The sequence below is a fragment of the Onychostruthus taczanowskii genome, unplaced genomic scaffold, assembly GCF_017590055.1.
Source record: "Onychostruthus taczanowskii isolate IOZ18803 unplaced genomic scaffold, ASM1759005v1 scaffold13, whole genome shotgun sequence".
NCBI lineage: Eukaryota > Metazoa > Chordata > Aves > Passeriformes > Passeridae > Onychostruthus > Onychostruthus taczanowskii.
The window spans coordinates 5,954,360-5,982,239 of NW_024498462.1; the positions used below are offsets into that span (position 1 = coordinate 5,954,360).

The 27,880-nt window shown below is 40.9% G+C and overlaps 1 protein-coding gene across 2 annotated transcripts in view; it reads left to right on the top strand.

The window, feature by feature from the left end:
- Positions 1-27,880, top strand: part of TENM1 (teneurin transmembrane protein 1) — a 227,078-nt gene that overhangs the window by 177,466 nt on the left and 21,732 nt on the right. For both annotated transcript variants that reach the window (XM_041396472.1, XM_041396471.1), the window contains 3 exons: positions 5,760-5,914; positions 23,680-24,046; positions 25,831-26,341. In XM_041396472.1, the coding sequence (XP_041252406.1) occupies positions 5,760-5,914; positions 23,680-24,046; positions 25,831-26,341 (1,033 nt within the window). The remainder of the gene's footprint in view (positions 1-5,759; positions 5,915-23,679; positions 24,047-25,830; positions 26,342-27,880) is intronic.

A 27,880-nucleotide genomic window follows, 5' to 3' on the forward strand; every position in this document is an offset into this window, starting at 1 on the left:
AAGAACTTTTTCACTCAGACCAGTGGCCATGGGATAGAAACACAAATGAAGCATAATTTAAAAATCAGTTCTGTCTGCAGTGTAGTTTTATCTATTTTGCTTGCAATTACTTTACTAAGGAAATGTTGCTTAAAAAAATCATGGTTTTGAAGATGTGTTCATCCTAGTAGCTTGCATCCTGAAATAATCAGTCTTGTTGCTCCTCATCCTCAGCAATACAATCTAAAGTAAATAAAGAGAGAGAGCTGCTCAAACTAAACCTTTGCTCTTGTCAAATGGCAGTAGCCCATTTAGGACTGCTCGTGTTCAGCTGGAAGATTCCTTTTACTTTCAGCAGGATGCACAACCAAATTCCTATTATAGCCTTTTGTGACAACAGACACACTTGCCAGAGGTAATGATTAATGCTATTTTTCCAGCAATCTTTGCTATTCTGTAAATTCCTAAGACCTTTTTAACCTTTCCATAGAATTCAAAAAGGAAAGTAGAATGGGGTGAGATTTTTCATTAGCAGTATATAAAGTTAGAAATAGACAAGGCAAAGTAATTTGCAGCCTCAAGTCATTGTCATATATGCATCATAAAATCAGCAAAAAAACCCCAATCTCTTGCCATTTTTTATTCATTTAAATTTATTCCTTATTTTTCTTTTCAGTAGCCTTAGCTACCTATGATTTCCAAAGTATGAGAAACTTGTAGAACACTGTAAACTTTTTGGATAGCATATTTTTCCTAAATTTCATCCAACATTCATCTGAATTCATAAATCATTCACTCTTCTATTCACCCATGTCAGCAGGATGACCCCAGTCATCATGTCTCAGGCTGGAAGCTGAACATTTTCATTCACAGTCAGTAGTTAAAAATGCTGTTTGCTCCAGGTCTACTGATCTGCCTCTAAAGAGAACAGCACTCAAGTGCAAGTACTGAAGTCGTGTTCCAACTGACAAAGAACTACTGAATATTTTGCAGCTAGTGCTGAGACAGTAAGGAAGTAAAGATGACAAAGATCACAAGGCAACAGACTGCAAATCACTTGAATCATATTTTGAGTGGTGTATTATGGTAACCTATAAATAACTAATTGCATAAAATTGCTTTAGTTCCTGGATGGCAGCTTTAATTAAAAGCACCGAAGACATTTAGAAGTTTAGAAATGGATGGCATGCAATTTGCCCTTTTAGCACCATAAAATGGTAATTAACCAATTTGATTCACTTCTTCCTATTAAAAGTTTTATGAGAATCGCAAGTTCTTTCTAAATACAGTTGTTCTTCAGCAGAAGGTGGGATTCTCTTTTATCCATCCTCACTAGTAGCTGTAGATGTTGTTTTAAAAAATCTTCAGAAGTTTAATTAGAAGTTTTCAATACGGAATGCTTGTAACTTTTCAGCTGAGCAAAAAGTGTAAAGAAGAATTTCTGGAAGTGGGCAACATGTAGTTCTAGCTGCTATTTATTGACATGTTTGAAAAGGATTTCTTCCCAAAAAAAGCTTCTCTTAGAATGCAAGTGTGGGATATGATATGGGGTAAAAAATAAAATATCTTACTAGGGAATTTACTATATTACTTTTAATCCATATTTTTAGCACTATAAGCTTAACTCCTGAAATGCTAAATGATCAATGAATGATCATGTGTATTTTGAATTTATACCTATGATAACTACACAAAAAGCAATCTGTTTGCTGAGTGCTATTTGCATTTATAATGGTCTATGTATGTGCACTAAGGCACAGCTGTCAGGGGAAATAACCCTTTGACCAAAACTACTCTGAATAGCAGATAACAGGAGAGGTTATAGTCATCCTTCTGTGTTTATCATGGGTGTACCCAGCCCCTGTACTAATTATTTTTTGTTGGAAAAATCTGTTATAAAAAGGAAAACTTTCTGCATAGTCTTTCTAGTAATAATACTTAGTCACCACCTTCAACAGCATTATCAGCAGTTAATTTTTAATGTTAGTTAACAGAATTCAAATGGTACTGATTAAAAGACCTCTGAGTGTTATAAATATTGCTCCAAAATGTAAATCCACTGGAGATAGATCTTCATAAAAACTACTGTTTCACGTTCAGGTACAAAATTCTTCCCTATGTAGGACATTCCCAGTAACTAAAATACGACCAAAACCAGTCCTGCAACACGAGCATGTCACTCAGCAAGACTGATACTCAGCTCTGAGTCAAACAACGAGACTAAATCCTGGCACAGATTTATTTTGTCCTTACCCAGCCATCAGTTTTTAATGAGCAATCTCACGTAAGCAGGGTAAGTCTGTCATTTGTGCAATAGGTCATAGGTCCCTTTAGTGCCCAAAGACAACATCATTTGGGCATAGAATTTAGTGTTACAGTTCCCTAAAAAATGAAAGCCAGAATCAGACCCAGAGCCTGATACAAACCACATCTCCTTCTCTGGGGAAAAAAAAAAAAAAAAAAACCAAAAGCCACTCATACTCATTCATGGGGTGAGCAGTGCTCCCACTTGCACTCAAGTGCAATTCATTACCCTCAGCATGTGCATGTTTCCTCCCCCAGTTCCTTGGTGATTAAAGCACAGTTGCTGTGCTGTGTGTGATTTGATTCTGCATTACACTGTACGTCAGAAAAGGATTAAAAATAAGCTCTTGAAGTACAGATTATATGTAGCATCATGTAAGATGTGACAGGAGCATTAATGAATCCAACTCTAATGAATAAATTGGGACAGTTTAGCCACAAATCTGTATTGTTTTCCAATGGATGCTTTATGTAGGGTATTTGTCAACAAGACTTAAATGCATAAGTAATTTTTTCAAGTAGGTAAAGTCACATTGTTTTACTGTAGAGTCATTAGCTCTGGAAGCAGTAGGTCGTTGCTGAACAACTATAGAGTCACTGGTACTTGAAGAAACTGGCTTATTAAGAAGTTCCAGGAATTTAGTGCAAATACTGAAGACATGGGCTTATTTATGCCATTGCACTGGCATATGTCCTTCCCTTGCAGGCAGGTTGCTTTTCTGCAGTGGCTGGAGAGATAGAAAGGCTAGAAACATTAAAAGATCCTTGGTTTTCTTATGTAGTCAGTGTTTGAAATCTATTCAACAACACAGCTGAGTAGCTTTATTTCATTGCAGCATAATTTTTGATTTTTATATAATGGATGGTTTGCAGCCAACACAGCCATCTGTTCTCAGGCAAATTGCGCAAAACAGAAGATGCACTTGCCCTGGTGACAGATCCTGGCCTTGTGTTATCTGTGGTGTGGATCTGATCCAGCTGAGAAGCAAAGCTCCTCGCTTACCGTGCAGCACCTCCCCTCTGCAAAGGCAGGCTCAGACACAGCCCATGTGCTGCCCTTCCCACACACATCAGGTTTCTCATTTCAGCTTGTGAGCCACACTGGAAAGCAAATCAGATCCCATCTAATGTTGCTACATGATGCAGTTATCAGTGGTAGAGGTACAAGGGCCCATCCCTTCCCAAAGCTGGAACACGTCACCCCCAACACCAAAACAAAACCACTTTGCTTCTCAGACTCACTCTTTACCTCAGCTCACCTTCAGCCTTTTGGGTTTGGACTTCTCAGGAGTAGATGACAGCCAGGAGCTTGCCAGTCATTCTGGAGTTTCCAAAGGTACAGTTACTTTCTAATTAAAGAGTGAAGATCCTCTAAGGGAGCCAGTACCAAGGAGTCACGATTTATGAGCTCGCAGGCTGGCAGGGAGTCAGGCTCTGAGACTGTCTGCTCCTCTTTCAGCCTTTTTATAACCTCCTGGTTTTGCCCAGCTGACCCATCCAGCCCCCACCAGATGATTTCAGTTCCCCAGGTGACATCTGTCCTGCAGAACCTTCAGCTGTCTCACATAATGAAGAGATGTAGCCTAGCCCTGTACCTTGGGCACTTAGCAGTCCCTGGGCACTTTCTGTCCTGGATGGAGGAGGTGACAGGATGGTGAGCACCCTCTCCTAAGGGCAGTTCACAGCCAGATGGATACACTGCATTGGCAATTTAAAGAATTGGTTTCAACTCTTAACACTGCTGATAACCCGAGAGCTGGATGCAATAGGGAGTGTTGCACACTAAAGTTAACTGCTATGGCTTTTGGATTTTTTTATGTGATGATGCCCTCAGAATGTTGTGATCACACTCTCAGACCTTTGCAAGGTGCCTGAACATCACCTGTGGTGAAGAGGCACCTCAGAAGCAGTCATGGGCAGTTTGTCCTGGGAGCCTGCCCCAGGGTGTTAACACTGCAAGAGAAAGCATATCACACTCAGTTATTTGTGCAACCCAAACTCAATCCCCAGGCATTTCCAGCTGCCAGGTAAAGATATGATTAGGGGCTTAGGGAGACTACCACCCCCTCTTCCCAGCCCCATGGTTTCCTGATCCTGCCTTTGCCCCCCAGACTGCCTTCCAGCTGTAACTGCTCCTATATATTAAACAAAAAACCTTAAATGTAAGGAGTTGAGGTTAGAAGCTGAGGAAATTCAGTTTGAGGCTATTTTTCTTTTTTAATGGCATGTGGAACTGCTGTATGGCATCCTAAACTGGCCTGCAGACAAGTATTTTGTAAACTTAGAGTACATACAGCCTTCAGTTGTGCTAAATGCAGAGGACAAAAATCAAGAACCATATAAGCCACTGTCCAGACCATCTGTTCAAGTCCTCTGCCTTTCATTTCTGTGTAGCAGAACATAAATTCATTATTAAAATAGCTTGGCTGTGCACAGCAGCTGCTGTAATTGCAAAGTTATGCAACTTTAAATGGGAAATTATGAAGTAGTTTAAAGCAAGAAATTGAGCAGTTTTGGTAGAAAGGATTTCACAAGTCTAACATGAATAGCAGTGCTCTTCTAGTTATATTTTCAATATTTGAGGGAAATAAGATCTTACTTACAGTTCAAATTGAATGCAGGAAGAACTGCAGGGGAGCTGTTAGGCTGGGGCAGAACAAGGCTGGGATTGAGTTGTGGCATAAGCTGCTGGTGGGAGACAGCAAACCTTCCATTCCTCAGTTTCCCCACTGAAATGCAGAGGACCATGACCTTTCCTGGCATTTGAGTTCCATCCCTCCTGTGCAGTGCAATGCTGCAGGAGCTGTTGCAGATCCAGGAGTGGGAGAACTGCCCCAGCTCATGACCACAACTGTCGTGAGCCTTGTTCCAGAGCAGGACCATCATTTTGGGCAGCACTGCCCTGTGATACATCCTGCAGCACAGCTGCTCCTTCTGCCTGCTGAGCAGAGCCTGGTCTGCACCACTTGTACATACAGCCCCTGTCAGAACAGGGCTCTCTGGCCTTCTGTGGGCTCTTCCTTGCTCAGACACTCTCATCATTAGAGACTACAGCAACTTAGAAATTGTCTGTGCATAGGAATGAGGAAAGTGAAATGAAAATGAAGACAAACCAGCTATAAGTTTTTATAAAAACTAATATTGCCCACTTTGTGATAGACATGAAGCGTTGTTGAAGAGTCCTGTTCTGTGTATGTAAAATTACATTAAAAGCAAAACCTCTGCTGCTTTGTTTTGTTTCATCCTCACATCTTCTCTCTTTCTCTTTAAGTCAAAGCTAATCTGAGAGATGGGTATGAACTTTCCATATACAGTTTGTATAAGCCTCAAATAGTAATGGATGGAGGGGGGAAATCATAATTTTTTTAATCAGCAAATTTTCATCGTCTAAGAAGAGAGGAAACATTTTAAGCTGATACTTTTTAATCAAGATAATGCCAGCACTAACACTCTTTTTACCCTTCCTCTTCATCCAGGTATCACTGTAGATAAGCACGGATTTATTTACTTTGTTGATGGTACAATGATACGGAAAATTGATGAGAATGGTGTGATCACAACAATAATAGGTTCAAATGGCCTCACATCAACCCAGCCATTGAGCTGTGACTCGGGGATGGACATCACTCAGGTAGACACCTCGTTTTTATGTGTTGTCACTTTGATACTCATTGTAGAGACAGATCACTTACTGTCTTGTATCAAGATTGTATATAGAATATGCTGGATGAGTCAGATAATTCTGAATGGCACAGTATGGAGTAGTCCTTCCACTCACATGATTATTTTAAGGTGTGTAAATCTAAAACCACATTTGATTTTTTTCCCAGGAGATGGCCTGTGAATATATAGAGAATATATATATATTCTTATGTAAAGAATACAAACTGCTTTAAAAAGTTGCTTGCTACTCTGAGATAGATCTTCTAAGAAGGTAATCAGAAGTTTAAAGTGCTTTCCTTTAGTCCAGCATTCAGACTGATTTGCTTGAACTAGTAAATGGAAAAAAATAGATATTCTGTTTACATCTAAATCTGTTCTAAGTCATGGAGGAGCATTAGAATATGTAATTACAGAGCAGCAATACTGTGGTGAAACTATTGCATTTCAATTTCTCAACATGCTTTTCAGTTCTTATGTCAAGAGCAAAAAGAATAGGAATAGTAAAAGAAATAGGAATAAAAGAACTTATCACATTTTTAGCTTATGCTAAAAAAGAAATATGGATAATCATGGAGAAACATAAATGGTACTCTTGGCTAGTCAGTGAGCCATACCTACAGACAGCACAAGGAAGGACTTGGCCTTTGCCAAGAAATAATTGAATTAATCAGCTTCAAAACAGGGGAGAAGCTGTACTTGAAAAAATCCTGAGGTATTCAAGTGACATACTAAGCTATTATGGACTGTGTCAGCTAATAACCAGGATCAGGTTAATTTTTCATTTCATTTTCTCCCTGCCCTTTCCTCTGTCCTTCACAACTGGAGAATCACAGTTAAAACTCAATGCATAACAATGGTAAGAGCTTGTTGCTTGTTTCTAAGTAGATTTTGAGTAATAGGAAATTACTGTGGTCTTGCATTCACATACCTGAAGAATGTGGGGTCAATGTTTTGGTTAGTTCTTATAAGATTTCACAGGGTCAAATGAAGGGATCTAATGCTGCTGTTGCAGAAGCACTTGGGGATTTTCTTACTAGAATCAGAACAGGAAGAAGTGTTTGTGTTCCGTTTCACATGTCACCAAATCACAGAATTCCTATGGTTGGAAGGGACCTCTGGAGATCACCCAATCCAGTCCCCCTGCCAAGGCAGGGTCACCTCAGACAGGTGACACAGGAATGCATCCAGGGGGTTTGGATGGCTCCAGAGAGGGAGACTCCATGACCTCTCTGGGCAGGTGTTCCAGTGCTCTGCCACACTCAACACAGAGAACTTCTTCCTCATGTTGAGCTGAAACTTCTTTCTCTTTTGTGTTTAGTGTTTCAGTGGACCCTATGTGTTTGCAAATGTGGGGAGGGGAACCTCAGCCTCCCTGCTCTAAGATAGACAGGCCTTTGTATTCTCTCGGGTCCAGTTGATGTGTAATTATTCCATATAAAGCAGAACAGAGTCAACTGGCTTAGTTGTGCTAAACCCAAACTTAAATTAGCCTGGTAATGGTTTTAAGATTATACAGCTTCTGGGCACCTTGGCTCTTGCTCTGGCCCCTCGCCCTGGGGCCAGCCTGTCCTGCAGGTGCTGAGCAGCAGCTGACAGCCAGCAGCATTCCCGCTGCACTGCTGCCCACCAGCTGGCAGGAGCCATGCCTCATGGAGCCCACAGCTGCCTGGAGCACATGCACTGCTGCTTGGATACATCTAACAACTGCCTGGGGCACCCAGAGCCAGATGAGATATCTCTGAGGTCAGGGAAGGGTGCCAGGTGCAGCGTCTGCTCCCTGCCTTCTCCTTCTGGATCTGCACTCTCAGGCTGTACAAATAATTGCTTTATTTGCCTAATGTAATATGTGCTGTGTATTTGTGTTCAAATTTTTGCTGATTTTGCTCAGTAAGAAAATGTCTCACTGCATCTCAAATAGGGAGCTTTAATCGTTTTCATTTCCTTTTGAAAAATGCAACTACCCATTAGCAAATAAGTCTCGGCAGGGGGTCTGGCAAAATTAGAAAGAAAATTATTTATTTATTAAATTAAAACTGATTTTTAAAAGTAAACGTTTGGGGCTGAAATCAAATGTGCTAAATTTGTAAAGTAGATTTAAATAGCCCTGAAATCCTAGTTCTTCATAGGCTGGCTACTTGCCAGAAACAAGTTTCATTTACCTCACCCTACAACATAGTTCCAATGCCGTGAAAGATGGGCTTCTGCAAAGTCATAGGTAAGAAGAAAGATGTCATAGAGCAAATCATTCTTCATGCATCTGGGGTATGGTCTCCTTTTCATAGAAGCAGGAATAAACCCTTTTTTTTTTCATGAACACTTCAAGTGTTTCCTTGCTACAAAAAATATGGCTGCACATTTTGCAAAATTTTTCAATTTTGTCAGTATTCTGGGAAACTAAGACATGGCCTTACCCCTAAATTGAGATAGTCTTCAATGAAATTGTGAATGCGTGACAGTAAATATTCTAAAAAACATAAATTATGGCTTACAAACATGTCCCTAAAAAGTGGCCAGTCACATTTTCTAAGGGTAACAATACTATATAATTTTCTGTATATTTTTCACTGGTAAGTGAAGTCACAATGTGGACACTGCAACATGAAGCCTTTGGAAGCATTTCTTGTTTGGAGGATTTGTTTTGAGGGGGTTTAAGTAACCCTATTTATTGAAATTTTTCACAAAATCCATACCTTTGAGGTATTTCACATACACAGTAAATCATAGACATAAAATAAATACTGAGAATGCATGTTCTGAAAAGTAACTGTATCAAATTTGCTCAATCATATTCTTCCAAAACTGTTGCTGATAACCAGAAAAGCATATTAAATAATCACACCCCCTTGAAGTCAAGCATGTTTATCTGGAATTATATCAGTGAAAATAATGGAATGATATGTCACTTAGAAACAAGTGTATATCCTTGCAAGACTGCTGAGTTTATTCCAGAATGGCATAAACATAAATGATAAATGCATTTGGCCCATCTCCACTTGAATTAGTTTTTGGCTAAGTTACAAATGGCATTTAAATCAAGAGAATGTGGGTTGCTCACAAATTGTGTATTTAAAGAGACTTACAAAATAGGTTAATAAAATCATTTCTCAAAGCTAAATTTGTTCTGACAGTAAAATCAACAACTTGCCCAAAATCAGTATTTCTTAATTGACTAAAGTACAAAAATGTACTCTTGGAGTAAATATGTAGAGTAACTGTCTATTGCAAGCACCAGCATAAATGACAAGCTTTAGCTTTCAGTCATTCACTTGAATAAATGAGTTGATTATGAAAGGGTTTAATCATTTGTTCCAATATCAGTTTTCGTGGTATTATTCTTGGTAATCATTATATGTTTGTTATTTACCACCTTCTCCTTCTTAAGCATAATATTTTGCATTCATAACCAGGGGAAGAAAGGACAGATGGGGCTGAAAAGATATGTTGTGGTAAATAAATGACCAAGCTTTAATTACTTTGATCTCATACTTCACTGGAGGATTTTAATCTGAATTTGGAAGGAAAGGGATTCTCAGTTGAACTGTTTATATGGTACACCAGCATTCTGAATACTGTTTCAGCCTGTTCAGAACTTGGATGACTTTTCTTCTCTATACAAATCATTTCAGTGTTCTTCAATTACTTAATAGAGCAAACCTAAAGAAAATGACTCTTCAGAACTATGCATGTTACTATCCATGCGGATGTGCTCAACACTCACTGTTGGTGCCAGGAGCTCAGCAGACACCTACATGGTCATGAGCCACAACAGGAGTGCCAAGGGAAGAGACTTGGATGGAGAGAGAAAGAAAAGAGATGGGATCATCATTCAGTTTCACTGCCTGATGGCTTTGGGCTGGATCCTTGTCTAGACTAGAGGCCTCTCTAGATTGTTTTTTATCTCACATGTACACACTCTCTTCTTGTTTGCACATCCCTAGGATATGCTGATATTTTTTAGCTAGTTTATTGATAGCAGCTGAGAGCAGACAGACGTGTGTCTATCTGTCTGTCAGTATTTTTCTCCTCACAGTAAATTAAAAGCTTGGGCCAATTTCAAACAAATTTGTAGAGAAGCACCCACCTTCACAGCAATTAAATTCCTACATGTTCCATAAAAAATATTAATCCAGCTGGAGGACAGAAACCTAAAGTGCCCTTTCAAAAGGAAATATTGCAGCATAAGCTTTCTTTTATTAAACTCTAGAGATTCTACTCAGGATGTAATAAATGCCCCATTCACAGGAAAACTTCATTTCGCGCTTGGATCTTATTAAACTCCCAAGTCAGTCAGCCATGCGACAGAAGTCCTTAGGAAACCAGACTTCATCAGATCCAGTGTTCTTGGAAGTTATATTGACGTTGTGGGAGTTTTTGTGTGAAAGTAAAAACACTACAGCTCATCTTGAGTGATAAGCTTTGCTGTTCTGCCTCCAATGCTACAGTGAAAGCTGAGGAGAGAATTAGCAGATATTTCTACTGTCTTGCAATTTCATCCTGTATCTTTCCTCCCATGAGAAATATGTGGGCTGAATTTCCACTGCTCCAAACCACAAGTCATTTATATCTGTGTGAGTGGCTGCAGGTATTATTTGGGAGCTGTTTAAACCAATCTCGAGCGCAGTCACTGCAAATACAGACACCAAACATTTGCAAGTCAACAGAAAATGAATCCCAAGAGCTTTTTCTTTGCCTATAACCGTAGTCTTGTTCTCGTGCTTATGTCAGTCCCACTAGGCACGAGTCTGTGCCAAAGCAATAGCTCTGACCTGATTGATGGTGTTAATAACTGTCACTGCCATGTTCCAAAATGAAAGGTCTGGTTTGAAGACTTTTTCTTGACATTTGCACTTCATCAGCCTTTGTTCAGCAGTTCTCCACGTGAGGGAACCATCTATATCGTGTTGCCTCACATAAACTTCAGTGACACTGCAAAAAATGTTTTGCTCCCTTATAAAAATGTGACAGTGTTACTTAGGTAGGCAATTTGCTTGCACGGATCAAATTAAAAGGCAGATTTCTAGAACGGGGTTTAAAGGCGACCCATGCACGGCAGGAATGTTGTGTCCTGGACAGCCTGCTTTGAATGATGGAGAAGAGGGGAGAGGGTAATGAGTGATACTGTTGATGACCTACTTGAAATAGTGAAGCAAGAGGCAGACTGCTGGGAAGCAGGAGTGAGATGAGCAGAATTGCTTGAAAATGTTTTATATATGTCAAAAATGCAAACGCTGACATTGCTCCCGCAGTCACAAGTGCTGCAGGCGCTCCCCAGCAGCATCTGCACAGGCACAATATGCTTCAGTGGCATTGTGGAAGCCTTTTGAGCAGAACAAAAAGCTCCCAGGACATGGTGACCTCGCTTGAAAGCAGCAATGAGGGTCTGCTCGTCAGAGCAAGCACAGCCTGAACAGAACTTTTACTGGGTACGTCTGGAGGAAGGAAAGAAAAATGTGAAAGACAAAAATATGATCTGATGACTTGGTGAGAACAGGGGAAGCGAGCTGCCAGCACAAAACCAAATTGATTCTAGGCTGAAGTACTTCTAAGTCAGGTTGAGAGTAGAATATTGCAGAACAACTGCAAGATTACATGGAGCTGATTAATTCATTAGCATTGTAGGTCAGAACACACACTGTTCCTTTAGGTATTTCTCTACATACCCGACATTATAAACTGCATTCTTGCAAAAGCAGAAAGAAGAAAAGGCATCTTTTAACACTAGATGCACAATATTCTAATTGTGCCATCAGAAAGGGACAATTCACTGTAGCAAAGTATTGCAGAACTACTCCTGTTCTTCCTTTCCTTTTAGTCCTCTACCTGTGTCTTTTGATACATTCTTCTAGCTGTGAGCAATTAATGCAGCATAAATATTCCAAATTGCTGAACAAAAGCACACAAAGCAGAAATAACAATTCCTAGACCCTTTTATTTTATTTGTGATCTTTCCTTACAGAAGACTTTCAGTGTTTTTTCCTTTTTAGAAAAGAATTCTATTATTTTTTCTGGGTCTTGCTGGATGAAGGGCCCACAAAGCTTTTATTTTTTTTTTTTCAAAAATGAAGTCGGCTTGTTCTCTATTTCTTTTTACTCTACTGCTTAATTTCATGTTTCTTTCTTCTCTGGCTTTGCTGGAGTGGAAGTCATGGCCCCAGCAAAGTCAGCAACTGTTTTGCCACTGACTTCAGTGGAACCAGGACTTTGCCAAGCTTAATTGAAAGGGTAGTGAGAGGTGAGTGTGCAGTAAGGAGCAACTGTATCTCACAAGAAAGTATGTGCTTCTGGAACAGAAGAAATAGACTAGAACAGGTCTTCACTGAGGCATTTTCAAACCTTTTAAAAAATGAGGTGTCCCTCCAATTAATTAAGTGGTACTCTTCGGAAACTGAAAGTCTATACAAAATCATTCCAGCCATAATAGCATATGCAGGAGCAAGCAGTCACTACCATCCATATTTCGAAGCAAAACCAAGCTGAAAGCCTTTTTAAAAAAGGATCTTCAGGTATAAGGGCAAATATCTTTTCCCAGGGGTACAGGATCAGCTAAGTAACCTCTCTTCAAAGGCTGAGAGAAAGGAGGCTCATAGGATTAGAACATCAGGTGAAAAAAAGTCTGAGAGCTCATAAATCAGACCTGTAGGTGTACAATGTAATTTTTTGAATATCAAACAGAAAGCAGGCTGGTTTCATCAGAACTAATTTATATCCCAATCAAATTATTCTATCACTGAATTTGAAATTAGTCATAGACACAAGATAGCATCCAATGAAGTCACACTGCAATTTCTCCCTTAAAGCCCAAATATTCTGTTTGTATTGAGCACCTGCAAAACAGCAATTTATTTCAATTATCTGCCATAAATAATCCATTATGACTGAGTAAAAGACTATGTACATTTTGATGAACTCTTCCAGCGATTGCATCCTTTCCTTTGATTGTTGAGGCAGTATTAAGACACCTGACAGGGAAGTGAAGGAGACTTCTGCTCATGACTTCCCTCTTACTTCCTGCTACACAGACACAGGTTTTAATTCTTTTTTCAAAAATTTGTTTCTAATAAGCAACTGCAAGAAGGAAAAATCTTCTGTAAGAATTGGATGGCTGGTGAGAAGGAAGCAGCTCAACCCTGAGTCCAGGTGCTCTCAGATGCATCCTTCCAGCTAGAAGAAACCTCCACATTCACCAAACACTGCCTGCACATGCACAAAGCCCTTGCACCTAACATCCACCAGCTCATCCAAGCTGCCTTGCCACCCCCAGACTTCCTCCAGCTCACCCACCACCCATGTCACACTGCCCAGCTCCACAAACTCCTGACCCTCTCTTAGCCATCTGGGGAATGGGTTCCCACATGAGAAGCCTGTCTTATTTTGGACTCTCCTGTCAGTCTTTCATGAGCAACCAACTTCTCTCAAAGCTCCACCTTTTATTCCATATGTGCAAGTAGCCTTTGATGCTCTCTCTTATCTAAATATGGTTTCAGTACGATGGAGTAAAGTGGTTATTTTTGGCAGAAAATTATTATCTCTACTGTGTTGAATTGCACTGTAGCAAATGTTCAGTACAACTTTGTCAGACTGGTGGGAGTCTGCAATGTGTTGACATACATTGGCTACTACATCTGTCTTTTTTCAACTGTTGCAGAGATATAGTGGATGAAATGTAAGCATGAATGAGATACTGGTACCTAATCTATTATCTATATATGCATATATGCCTGTGTCTGTCTCCATGCAGGTGTATGTGGTTTCTCCCTACACTGCAGAACTACCATAACTAATCAGATAGTGAAAGCTGGTCCCTGCCATCCTGGGCTCCAAGCCCCAAGTCAGTATGCTGAAAAAAGAATGTGGGTGCTGAAGGGAGCATGCAGAGCCAAGCCAAGCAGACAAAGTCCCTCCTTTTGTTTTAACCCAGTGGTTCATCCACATCCACTAGCAAGGTTTGCCTGTGATTTAAGACACAGCTGTTTTGATGGAGGCAATTCCTACTTTAGCCATGTTTTTCAAAATTGTCAGGACTGGAACTGTGTGCATGTTGCTTTCCTCCTCTCACCAAGCAGTCCTTCACATATTTATGGGCCAAGGACCTCCCACAGATGTAACAGGTTTTTTGTGTTATGAAGTGAATAACAATAATGACTGAGCTCTGTGTGGAGCTGTCTTTACTGCCTCTGTTCCAGACCTTTCAGATTGCACACTGTATTCTGGTTTGGCCATTTGGAAATGTTGCACAGCTGTCTTTTTAGGGAGGGGGCCAGGGGAGTGACAACTAAATGGTTGTCAGAAGTCTGGAGTTTGAGGGCAGCAGGCACCAGAGGTGGTCTGTCCTGCAGAGATGTCACACACTGCAGGGATAGAAATTCTTGCATTGGCTTGGTCAGAGCTGCAGCCTGGGCAGTGACAGCTAAGAATGCCTGATTTCACCTCTCCATGATACCATGTTTGCTGCAGCATCTTTTCTACCATTGGCTGTGCCAAGGAAAAAAATAATGAAAAAACACTGTGTCAGTGAAGGAAAAAAATGGCAAATGTCAGGACAGAAATGGGTTCTACCCATTTGTAGTGTGCCACAGAGAGGGTGTTCTTAAAGCTGTGCATTATGGGGTTCAGGTCACAGAGAGCTGCAAACAGAATGATAGAGAGCACAGTTTTATACAGTATGTTACTCTGACAATAGCACATTTACAAACAAATTAGTTAAAAATGTCTGAAGGACATTCAGCTTTTATAAACTGGGCCTCATCTCCTGCTGATAGCTTCCTTTGGGATGAGTATGGCATGCAAAATGATACACTGCCTTGGAGAATAAATTTATGAAGTTTAGCAATTTAGGTCACATTGCAGGAAATCATAAATGTCTGAACATCACTCAATAGCCATTCAATCAGCTGCTCAAAGCAAAATGGGAAACTGCACAGTGTGTCGTTGTCTCCAGTGACAACCAGGGAAAGTCATGATATGATGAAAAACCCTGTAGGTCCTCCATCCATATATACTACATTTTTATTCCTTTTTTCTTGCCACTTCAGAATTAAAATTACTTGTCCATGTCAATAGTGACAATAAAAACAACATGAGTTTTGCTGTTGCTGCCATGAGCTGTAACTCTGTTGGGTGGCTCATGAAAGGTGTGCCAAAAATTTAGGGAATCAGAAGAGTTCAAATGGTTAAACTTGTATAAGCAGTCTAGTCCTAAGGAACTAATTTCGTTGTGAAATTATTTTTGTATGCTTTCAGTCAGCCAGAAGGATTTATGCCATTTGCTTCTTTTTATTTTTTTTTAATTTGGTTTGAAGGAATAAGGAAGAGATTTAAAAGGACATTTCTAGACCTAGTACTTGCTAGGGATTCCTTTAATTTTCTGGGTCTAGAAGCTGCTAGAAGCCTGAGATCCAGATATTTAGGACCTCACTAGAGATGTCGAGGGTCATTCTGAAGGCATCTAGGAGTTTTTAAGGTATGCAGCCTTTCTAGATCTACAGCTTATGGAGCAGGGGAATCCACAGCTTCTGGAGCAATGGCTAGAGAGCCACTGGATCTTTCTCCTGGGATAGTTTGGAAGCCTTTTAGAGCTTTTTCTTAGAGCCTGCCTAACGTTTCTGTGGAGCCCTTTGAGCCTTTCTAGGCCTGAAGCCATGCTATGCCTTTCTAGACCTAGAACTCAGCTACTGAAAATCAAAAACTATTTATTGATCTGATTAGGAACCCATTTTAAACTATTTTCAGGTGCACTTCTAAAATCTCTTTTCTAGAGCCTTTTTGGAAGGCAAGAAAAGAGAATGCCTCTCCTTCTATGTCCAAGTGACTCCATCACAGGCTTGAGATATGTTATTCAGTCAAGTGGTAATTATTGAGTTTTGCTTAAAAAACTCCAGTCCTAAACATTATCCTTGTAAGCTGTTCTGGCACAGTCTGACAATGCATATCCAAATATGCATCACAGCAGTAACCAAAGCCCTGAACTGACAGAAATTTAGAGCAGAGTGCCTGCTTACAGTCTCAGACTAGAATCAAATGTTCTCCAGTGCATTTTCTTGCATTTAGTCAATACAAATGCTCACAGTGAAGGGTTGCTGCACAGAATGCTGTTATCTTGTTTGTTCTGCAAAATGCAAGGTGCCTTTTTTTTTTTCTGTTAGCAGTTTGAAGTCTTACAGCAGTATGTGTTTGCTTTCTGTGCAGCACCACAGCTAGTTCGTTTGCATTCATTTTCCTCAGTTGAAAGACCTATTTGTGTAAATGCTTGTGAAATATTAGTTGTAGACAATCATCTTGTGATAACAATTGATCTTGGTGCTAATTTCTGTAAAAGTAAGAACGCAAATCACTTCTGTTGGTTTTTCTGCCTACCATTTTTATATTTATGAGGAAAAAAAATTATAATTTAAAGACAATCATGAAACTTTTCTTTAGCTGTTTTGCTTTAATTTTCTGCTACAATTTAGTAAAGAATTAGTTCACTCTTGCAATGGATTTTAAAAAGCTAGTAATACTGAATTGCATAACGTTGTAGGAATTTGCCACAGAAGGTGCCATGCCATAAGCATGAATTTCAGGATAGCTATTTTTGCCATCCTGTTTTCTTTCCTGTGCAGAAGTTTTATTTGCAAGTTTAACTCTTAAGGGAAGGCTTAAACCACAGAAGTAAATTTGTATTTTCTTGTGAAGGCTGTGGAGTTGGCATTTGTTCTGATCCTTGTGGGAATGTGTTTCACAGCCCTGAGCTGGCTGAGGAGCAGTTTTGGCTCCCAGATCTCAACTGGAAACCTCCTGGCAGCAGCTCCTCGTCCTCTTCCCCCAGTCCCGCTTTCTGCCCATCCCTGGAGTTCAAGGAGCTCTGCCCTGAGGAGCAAAGCTGTTATCAGAGGTCAAGATCCTGCAGAGGCAGGCAGTTTGCTGGGCACAAATCTGCAGGAAGTTTTCGTTTCAAGAATTTAATTTAAATTTTCATTATGAGTTTCATTCAGAATTCAGGGAAGAGTCTGAGTATTTAGGTGATATATTCACAGTGGCTGGTGTTGCTGAAAGGCAGGGGGTTTGCCTTTTTCAGTTTTGGAAATTTCATTTTATGTATTGTTTCATCCTCTCCGTTTTCAGGCCAGATGCTTTTATGAACCTCAGCAGTTATTGGAAACAAAAGACACAATAACGTGCTAGCTCCAGCCCCTCACTGTTCTCAAACAGCTCTTAATTACTGTCTCAATTAAAGCTTTTCCAGATACTCCTTTCCTTTATCTGCATTGGCAGCACACTGGCTTTCTGTATCCAGAACTTCTGAGCCCAAAACAGAGAGATGAAGCCAAAACTCAAGATTTATGCAACCCCACTTTTGTGCCATCTTGTCTGACAAGCCCCAGGACCTGGAATTGCGAGTTATAAAGTGAGGCAGAATGGAGCCAGTCCTGTTATTAGCTAGATTTCCACCTGGTCTCATTCCCTCCTTTTGGCTCTACAAATTACCTGCAGCAGCATGTTTGGAGGACATCTATTCCCACTCCAGCACTGGAGACATGTTTGGGTTAGATTCAAATTCATGGTCTATTTTGAGATATTTTAATTGAAGAGTCTAAGATTCCTCCTCTCAGAGGTACCACTCTGTTCTAAATACTTCATAAATTCCTTCTGGGCATTTAACAAAGTGTTCCTTTCATAGCCTGTGTAAACCATGGGTACCATGTTTAAGCAGACTTAAATGGCTTAGCAATCTAAGTCCCATTGATTTTTATAGTCAGAGTGCTTATGTGACACTGGATAATATTCCCTCTATTGTTAAATAAGGATGATTTGAAAACCGTCCCCATAGAAATCAACTTTTCCTATCAATTTACTAGGCCCCAGATACGTTCTTTGAAGTTCTGAAGCAGTAAAAAATAACAAGAAATTATGAAACAAGAAGAGAGCTGGGAAATGAGAGCACAGCAAGTCTTGTGGCAAGCAAAGACAAGCAGTGAAAACTGTTGAAGTGATGCCTTTCCTTCATACTCCTGCAGCAGGTCCCTCATCAGCTGGAAATAATTGACAGCAAAAGCAGGTTGGCAGGGAGACTCTCTGAGCCAAGATCCTGGAGAACTGGTGGCCTCAGACCTCTGAGCTGCATCTGTGAATGTGCCACAGCTGCTTTCCCAGCCCAGGGTAGAAAACAGCAGCCATTAGGCTGTAAAACTCATTTATTTGGGTTTTTCACTGGGAGCCAGTGAGTGCAGAGAGCAACATTCGTGAAGTTTAGGGCAGGGACTGCTACAGCTGAACTGCAAAATTCTGGATTTTATGCTATGCAGCATCAGAAGGAGGAGACACAAAGGCTCCTCCAGCATGGGATGAGGCTGTAATCCCACTGTAGGGAAGGGTTCCCCAGTGTCAAACCACAGCACTCGAATTCTGTCGCTGTGTGCCATTAAGAAAGGAGCAAAGCTGATGAGGGGAGCTGACAGTGTCAGTGTCAACAAAAGGAAGAACCCAGAGTGAGAGCAAACTGACAGAAAATGATGAAAAAATATCCATGATTGTCAACGGGAAAAAAATAGAGAGAAATACATGTAGTGAGACATCCTGTGAAGAGTTCAGGGAAGCAGAACCAGTCTGCTCCAGCCTTGTAAACTACCAGCTCACTCCTAATGGCCTGCCTGTGTGAGTCCTTCCTTGGAGCCACTTCTCTCCCAGGAGGAAGGAGAAAAAAGGGTTGAGGCAGGAAGAGAGAAAAATGCTATTTAGAAGGACCTAGTGGTGAGTGAAAGAGTTTGGAAACAACATCTGAAGGGAGTATAAAAAGGACCCATGGGAATGGCATGAAGCTGTGTCAGGGGAGACATAGGTTGGATATTAGGAAAAGGTTCTTCACCCAGAGGATGGTCAGGCTCTAGAACAGGGAAGTGTTATAGCACCAAGCCTGACAGAGTTCAAGGAGCATTTGGATAATGTCCTCAGACACATGGTGTGATTTTTGGGGCTGTGCTCTGCAAGGTCAGCAGTCGGACTCGATACATGCAGGTCCATCCCTGTCAGGATATTCTATGACTCTTAAGATAAATAAAAGGAAATTTTAAAAGGAAGTTAGAAGAAAAAGAGAAATACAGAGGAGGCCATGAACAGGTCTGCAAGTGCATATCATAGAGTTGAAGAAAGGCAGAGGTAGCATAAACAGAAGTGCTTGAAGCTGAGCAGCACAGATAGGAAGTAATCCATCAGTCAGGACTATCAGAAGAATTTTGGCATGAATTTCATGCTGTTACATGAAATTGAATCAAAATAAACAAGCAATGCATGGCAAGAAATCAAAGCAATGGTGAAGCCTTTCTAGGGATTTGTGCAGCTTCTTTTAATCCATGATAAATGAAACTTATCCTATTGAAATTTACCCCCACAACCAAACAGTTAAGCTCTTGAACCTGGCATTTGCAGACAAGGAAAAATTTTTCGCTCTTCACTTGTCTTACTTTGATATGAACAGTATAAATTGTTTGATATGATTTGTTTAAAACAGTAACAAAAATGGCTCAGCCATCAAACGTCATGCAAAATGCGCAGAAAGTTTTATCCATATGTTCAAAACCAAAAGTGAAGCAGTGTTCTTCACAAACTAACCCATGAATTTGTGTACATCTACAGGCACATATGGTAAAGTATATGTGTGGACTCTCCTAGCAGTGACATTGGGCAAAAAACTCCTGCTATTAATTTGGTTGTGAAGCTTTGCTGTGGGAGAATGCCATGGGTTTGTGTGGCAAGGTTTGCTTTAGGAGGGGGGCTGCAGGGATGGCTTCTGTGAGAAGCCCCCATGTCCAGTGGATCCAAGGCCAAGATGGGCCCAGTGCTGGCCAAGGCATTAGCAGCAGTGGTAACACCTCTGGGATAACGTGTCTAAGAAGGAGAAAAAGCCTCCTCAAGAGAGAGGAGTGAGAATATGTGGGAGGAACAGCTCTGCAGCCACCCAGATCAATGAAGAAGGAGGAGGAGATGCTCTGGGTGCTGGAGCAGAGATTCCTTTGCAGCCCATGGTGAGATCTCCCAGTGAAAAACTAAAGCCACCTTAGTGCACTTTGTGTTTTCCAGAACACTTGACATGAAAAAATGTATTAGAAAGCCAGGCCAGTGGGTGTTAATTCTGCACTTCTCAAACCAGAGATGGATTATTAGATATAGCTGGAGTCTTTATGTTAACAGTTCAATTCCCAGAAAAGCTGACATGTTAATACTTACATGTAAAAAGTCTCATTGCTCAAGGGTTCACTTGTTTTGTCAGTGATTGCTATTGCATATACTCAGTCTCCCGTGAACCAAACCAGAATTGTCACCTGAAAATTTCAGTCTGTGATGAATAAACAAACCCTGGCTGGTTGTTTATAATGGGATAATCAGCAATGCCATTTCTGGTCAGTGCTCAAAAGAAAGAAGCCCCATTGAATATAAGAAAAAATGCTTGGAATTGGCCCAATTTTGAGTTACAAAAGACATGTACATATATGGAAAAGGACTTTTTTACACAGGCTTGTGAAGTACTGGTTCACATTTAAAGGTATATTAACAGATTTAATATTCTAACTCTAACTGAGGTTTTGTCTGGAAAAACTTTGTAGTAGGCACAGTAGTATCAGATGAAAATCAAGGTGCTTCTCTGTAATATATTTATTGCCTTTGAATGAAGCACAACTGATGGTTTGGTCACAGAAGCTGCCAGAGGGCAGCTTGCTTTAACGAGAAGTAAACAACCAGTGACTTTTCAAGGCAACAGTGAACCTGAGGGTGCAGTACACTTCAGCTTAAGCTGATTTAGGTGATTAGTTTTTTGCCAGCAAACTGTCCTGAACCTGCTCTCTGTAGGAAGACACAAACTGGCCTTGCTGCTGGGAGCTGGCCTGGGAGAAGGGATGGAGTGGGACAGCAGCAGTCCCATCTTACACCACTTTAAGATGTCATGAAGGCTAATCCTGAGAAGAACAGTGCAGATTTCTGTAAATCTGTGAAATTCTTGTTCAGATTAGGAATGCTCAGTGATTTGTGTTATTTTGTATGTTTGATTTTAATTCAGCTATTTCACCTTTTTTTCCCCCCTCCAATTTCACCCGCATAAGCTTGCAGTCTGCAGCAGCTGGTTTTTATGCTGCAATCTCCAGACAGGTGTATGCTACCTTCAATATTTCAGATGGAATTTAACCATGGATACATCCGTGACTGCTTTAAACCGCAGAAGGGAAGCTGTAGGAATAACCTTCAGTTAGCTTTGCAGAGCAGAGAGCTGGGCAGCAGTTCTGGTCTAGTAACAAAAATCGTTTGGATGTTTCCAACTAAAATTTTATTTATTTTTACCTCACTGCAGTTAGTTTTACAGATGTGAGCAGTATGAAAGCAAATATGCTTGCAGTTAACAGCTGTTGAGCTTTAGGCACTTGCTTCAAGTGAAATGTGCAGCTGCATAAGAGTTTCTTCTATCTCAGTAAACCAAATCAGCCTCAAATAAACCAGAGAAAAAGTTTTCTAAGCCCAAACCAGTCCCTGTTTATCTACAGGACACCAGACATACCTTCACAGTGGGAAGAATTCACATTGTTTTCTGGGCAAAGGCAGTGTAGCTGGTCCAAAAAAAGAAACCCAGCTATCAAAACATGGCAGGTGCTAGGCAAGGTCATTATGGTAAAATAGATGGTTTTGTCCCAGATTTTTAATTGTGAATAATCTAGTTGCAGATAATCAAAGATTGTTTTTACAGCAATGCCATCTGTGGAGGCTCTTAAACTTGAAGGTATATATTTGCCATTAAAACTAATCCGTCTACTTTGGTAGAAAAATGAATTATTCTGCATTAAAAGGTGCATTGCAAATATGTTTTTTTCCAAGCTTGTTGGAGAAATCCATCTAGAGATTTTTCTGTTAAGTGAAGAGTTTTATTTGGTGTCCCAGTGAGCTCTCAGGTGATGCAAGAGCTAACAGTGGCGTGCAAACCAGTCTCAGAGCAGTGGGTGGAACCCAGGCTGTCACACGTGCACAGAAATTAGCACTTCCATGGGAGGAATCTGTTTCCAATTGCTTCACCACATTTAGCATCATTGGGAAGGACTCAACCACCTGGTTCAGAAGAAATCTTGAGCCCAACAGCATTAGTCTTAATGCCAGTTTTGATGCTGCCTGCTCAAAAGCCTGGGCATGAGGAGGAATGGGATTGCTCCGTGCACCTTTGTAATGGTGTGGTAGCCATGCAGGATGGACACAGCAGCTGCAGTGCCCTCACATCATTAAAACATCACTTACCAAGCCTGCAATAGTCCTGGAAACGAGATTACTCAGGAAATACTGCTGCTTGAGAAAGGGAGAGACTTGGCGTCCAGCCTGGCTGCCGAGCTGACCCCAGGCAAGTAGGTGGCGAGTGATGGCCACACACTCCACCATATGGTATTCCTCAGTGTTAGCATTGTGTTAGCATCAGCAGTCTGCATTCATAATGCTTTTAATTAGCACAGTGGAAAAATGAGCAAAACCAACATTAAAGTGAGAAAAAGTGAAATACTAAAGGCTTTTGTGACATATAAAGCAGTTACATTTTAGGCTGGTAATTATTGTCTTCTGATGATTGAAATATTTAGACCAGAAAAATTCCACTCAGATAAAAGCAGCCATCTCTTCATGAAGGATAACAAGTAAAGAAAGCATCCTGAGACAGACTTAAGTATGATCTCTTGCAGTCTCAGGGGCTCAATTGTTTCCTGACCTCTCCACAGACAACCTGGAGTCCAAATCCTCCACTGGCATGAGCTGGGAGGGGACCAGGCTGCTCTGTTGTTGTTTCCCAGTTCAGCAATCCTGCAATGCCTTTCTCAGCAGAAGGAGTTTGAAGCTCTGGCCAGCACGTGCTGTAATCAGCAGCCTGTGTACTGGTTGCCTTTCAGGTTGACAGGGAGCCCCACTTTTAATGTGAAGCATGTTTAATTCCTCCAGATCACAATGCAAAAGGTATCAGATGAGTGAGGTCATTCCTCAGCTATTTCCTCCAGCTTGGTTTGAAACTTCCTTTGGTCAGCACTCTCACCTGCACAGAGAAAGGCAAAAAGCTACCCTTAAGTATGATGAATTTACTTGATCCATGACTGAAATAATGAATTTACAAAGCAAAATCATTATAAATAATTAAGCTTGGCTGCATTATCATACAAAGTAAGATATATCGGTGTATTATTTTGTTACAAAGAATTAAGCTTGTATTTCTTGTGGAATATAAGTCTTATAAACATTTCTTGCTTAGTAAATAACAGTGGAAATGTATTCTACTCTTCTGGTATGTCATTTTCCTTTTGTGCTAACAGGCAATTAAAGTGTTACAACATTGACAACCTCTCACTGTTCTCCACTCTGCCAGCACTGACTGCAACCTTGAAACAATAACATTCAGGCCTAAAAAAATTTTCTGGCTGATGTTGCATGACATGAAGTGTGTGTTTTTATTTGCATGACTGCATAGGTGTAATAAAGTTCCCGCTTTAATGGACTTGTGCAAATACCTCTCAGAAGGTGCTAAATTACTTTTCAAATCAAATTTTGTTCCACACTGGAGTGGGACCTCAGAAAAGAGTATGCTTGTTGAAATTTGTTCCAAACCTAATTAAAGGTACTAGAGAAGCAGTGCTGAGAGAATCTGCCAGGCATCCTGATGATGTGATCAGAGATGGTTAAATCAAACTGCCGTACGGCCCTAATCATTCTTCTTCACTTTTTTTCCCTGCTTCCCCTTAATATTTTTTCCAGGTGCGGTTAGAGTGGCCGACAGACCTCACAGTGAACCCTCTGGACAATTCACTGTACGTCCTGGACAACAACATAGTGCTGCAGATCTCTGAGAGCAGGCGTGTGCGGATTATTGCGGGGCGCCCCATTCACTGCCAGGTGCCCGGCATCGACCACTTCCTGGTGAGCAAGGTGGCCATCCATTCCACCCTGGAGTCCGCCAGGGCCATCGCCGTGTCCCACAGCGGCATCCTGTACATCGCGGAGACCGACGAACGGAAAATCAACCGCATCCAGCAGGTCACAACCAACGGGGAAATTTCTGTCATTGCTGGAGCCCCGTCAGACTGTGACTGCAAGATTGATCCTAATTGTGACTGTTTTTCAGGTAAGGAGATGATTTTTATTTCCTGTCTGTCATCTGTTGAGATTCTCTGATAAAGCTGCAGATCAGCAAAGTAACAAGGGGAAGGAGAGACAAGCAGTGATTGGGTTTCCTTGGAAAGCCCAAAACCTTTTCAGCAGATCTTCACGAATTTAATCCATTGACTTCTGAGATGTGAGTCTTCCATTGCCACTGGAGGAACTTCAGGATGATCCTAGCTTTTTTTCTTTTGATACAGTGATTACGCATTGTTCAGAATTAATTCCAGGTCTGTCTTGCTGTGTCATTTGTCGAAGCTGCGTTTGCCCCGTTGAAGATGGTACCAAATTGTACCTAAATGCTACTGGAACAGGCAGCCCTGCTCAGCAAGAGGAGTTACCAAGGGGTTTCATATGAAATGCAAAATACCAGCTTATGCCTTCTCATCAGTCATGTCATACTGCACCACCAGCAAAATGGTGCAAACTTAGACTGTGCAGAATCCCTTTTTCTTTGCATGGAGCCAGTTCCAGGCCTGCAGTGCACTGCTGGACATTCTCAGCAGCACAGCCACGCTCCACTGCATGCACCAAAACAAAGTGTGGCTCTTTTATTTCATAAAAATATAATGGGAAAAAAGGCAGCATTCCCATACAGAGGTGTGCAGTATGTTGCCATCTTGTCATCTCTAAGAACTGCCATGTTCAGCTCCATAATAATGTCATCATAATTCTTAAGCCTCTCATTTCAAGTAAAAGGTTAATTACTGACAAGAAAACATTAAGTATGTCAAGAACAGGGAGGAAAAAATCCAAATGGTCTTCCACAGAAGGTGGGTTACTGACCCAGCATTGTGATGATAATCAAAGGCTCCACTGCATTGCCAAGTGCTGCCAGCTTTAGTGGTGGCTGCAGGACACCAGTGAGGAACAGAATCCTGGACTGGATTCCTATTGAGGAAAACTAGTCTCAGTGCTGAAAAATAAAAAAAAAAAACCTGTGGCAAATATAATGATTGTACCAGCCTGGTTTGGTGAAAGGTAGGGTCAGCTTGGCAGAAAGATCCACTGATTTTTCATTTCCAAGGAAGCATAGGGTGTGCTCAAACACTCCAGCAATTTCATGTCTCAGTCAGGAGAAGGAGACCAATACACGCAGTAATGTGGTTTTCCCTAAGAGTGAGGTTTAATATGCTTTCTTGCTGTTTACAGGAAATCCTGCTCATGTAAACTCATTTTGATAGACACATACAGACCATGATAATGCAAAAATCCTTTTGAAACCTTAAATGACACAAATCAAGTAAATTGTCAAGAGATATTGAAAGGTATTGTTTCTCAAGGCTCTTTTTGGCTACTGTTCTGATTTTGTTTTCCTGAAGTGTTGAGTTTTTAATAAGTATAAACTAATCTTTCTTTCAGTGTCATTTTAGCTGAATTACTGGGTTTTATTTTCTTTTTGTTTACAACACAATTCTACTTTAACACCATGCCAACAGACAGTAAGTAGGGAATGAAACTTCAGGTATTGTGGTCTTTTGTTTCACAATTCTGCATTAAAGCTTTCCTGAACTGCAGGGTTTGGGACTCAGCAAAAATGCTGTGATTTAGATAATTTATATTCCTGTTTGTCTTCACTGAGACTAATTTAGAATTGCACCAACCTTAGATAATAGGGATTTAATTAGTTGGAAGAGGATATTGTTTTATTGACCTGTAAATGATACTGCAGAGAAGCAGCGTGTCAGGCTTAGAGGATCAGCTTAACAAGGGCATTAGAGATTGCTAAAATTACCATTTCTCCTCCAGGTGATGGTGGATATGCCAAAGACGCAAAGCTGAAGGCACCTTCTTCCCTGGCAGTGTCTCCCGATGACACGCTCTACGTGGCAGACCTGGGCAACGTGCGCATCCGCGCCGTGAGCCGCAACAAGGCTCACCTCAGCGACTCCAACCTGTACGAGATCGCCTCGCCCGCCGACCAGGAGCTCTACCAGTTCACCATCAACGGCACCCACCTGCACACGCTCAACCTCATCACCAGGGACTACATCTACAACTTCTCCTACAGCGGCGACGGCGACGTGGGCACCATCACCAGCAGCAACGGGAACTCGGTGCACATCCGCAGGGACACGAGCGGGCTGCCCCTGTGGGTCGTGGTGCCGGGGGGCCAGGTCTACTGGCTCACCATAAGCAGCAATGGGGTTCTGAAAAGGGTCTATGCCCAAGGCTACAACCTGGCCCTGATGACGTATCCTGGGAACACGGGGCTTTTAGCAACCAAGAGCGATGAAAATGGATGGACAACTGTGTATGAGTAAGTCCACGACATTAAATGCCTGGTGCAAGGAGCCCTATTTTATAAGGACTGGAACTTATCTATGAGCACTGAAACTTTTTTAGACAGTTCTAGCCATTTAAAAAGACACCCTGCTACTAACACTGTGTGAGACAGCACAAGCAGTGCTGTTGCACAAGCTTTTAAAATGAAGCACTGCCATTCCTTAGGTGCCTAAACCTGTCATATGTAAAATCTCTGTGCACAGTGCCTGTTAAGTGCAGCAGAAATTGCCTGAAATTACACTTAATTTGCACTTTCTTATTATGAATCTGTTTCTCTAAATGAAAATATGAGATTTTTTTTTTTTGTAGCTTAAGTGGTACAGGCAAGTTGTGATATGAATCAGGAATTTGCAAAATTCCTGAAGAAATCAAAAAGGGGAAAATTAGCATACTCATCTGAGAATGGGGTGTTGCAAAGGAAATTGAGACTCTCAGTGGAAGGAATATCCAAAGACAAGAGTGAGCTTGTCTCTACCAGCAGGGAAGGAAGATATATAATAATAGCAAAAGGATATGTAATAGCAAAAGGCTGTATATGAGGGGAATAGGAAAGGCTTCATAAACAAGACCATTGACAGAACTTCTAAAAAGCAAGACAAGATAATTAAAGATGGAGTCAGGACATCCCAATCTGGTCCCAGAGAAAGAACAACCCAAGAGGAAGTTCATTTTTGATTAATAAAGAGGTGTCTTTTATCAGGATTTCTCCTTACTTGTAATTAATTGCCATAATCCCTGTTTGAGGATGCAGCAAGCGCTGGACGGAAATCATGTTCCTAGTTCAGAGTCCTTAAGGAGGATAATAGTACCTATTTTCTGTGGAGCATAGGAGTTCATGGTCAAAAACTAAAATGAAAACCATCCAGGTGAGATTGGGACAAAAAACACATTGATAAGAAGTGAGTTACTGCCTGAGTCACCTGGAGAGGTAGTTGAGTCCCTGTCATTACAAGTTTTTAGAATTATAATTTCTTCAAATGAAAGTAGGATAAAAGCAGAGAAAATGCTGCCTAGTATGTGGGGGTTTTTATTCAACAGGATATTTCTTCATCCTGTTCTCTATTATTCTGCCAAAGACTAAATTAATAGGGTGGGCATAAGTATAAGCCATTACAGAGGGCCTTTTTTAAAATACCTGGGAAAACAAAACCATACAGGATCTTCCTGGTTCAGTTATCATTATCAAACATCTATTGATTGACATTTAAACTCTCTTGCAACAACACAAGCTTGCTGATGCCCTGGTGCTGTTCAAACACTGATCAGAGTCACCTTTTATAAACAGAACTGACTGTAAATGTATGTATGCTTCTTTTTAATAATTTCAGTGCTGAGAGTTGGCCATTTATATCCCCACTTGATGATGATGTCAGTCCAGACCACGGACCAAGGACACTTTCAAAGAGCCTTTACAGTAACTCCAAGCCATGTCTATTAAAATGCTGAACGGCAGGCCTTGTAGCAGGGCCTTGATTGTTAGAGCATGGGAGAGCAGATTCTTTTTACTCATGTG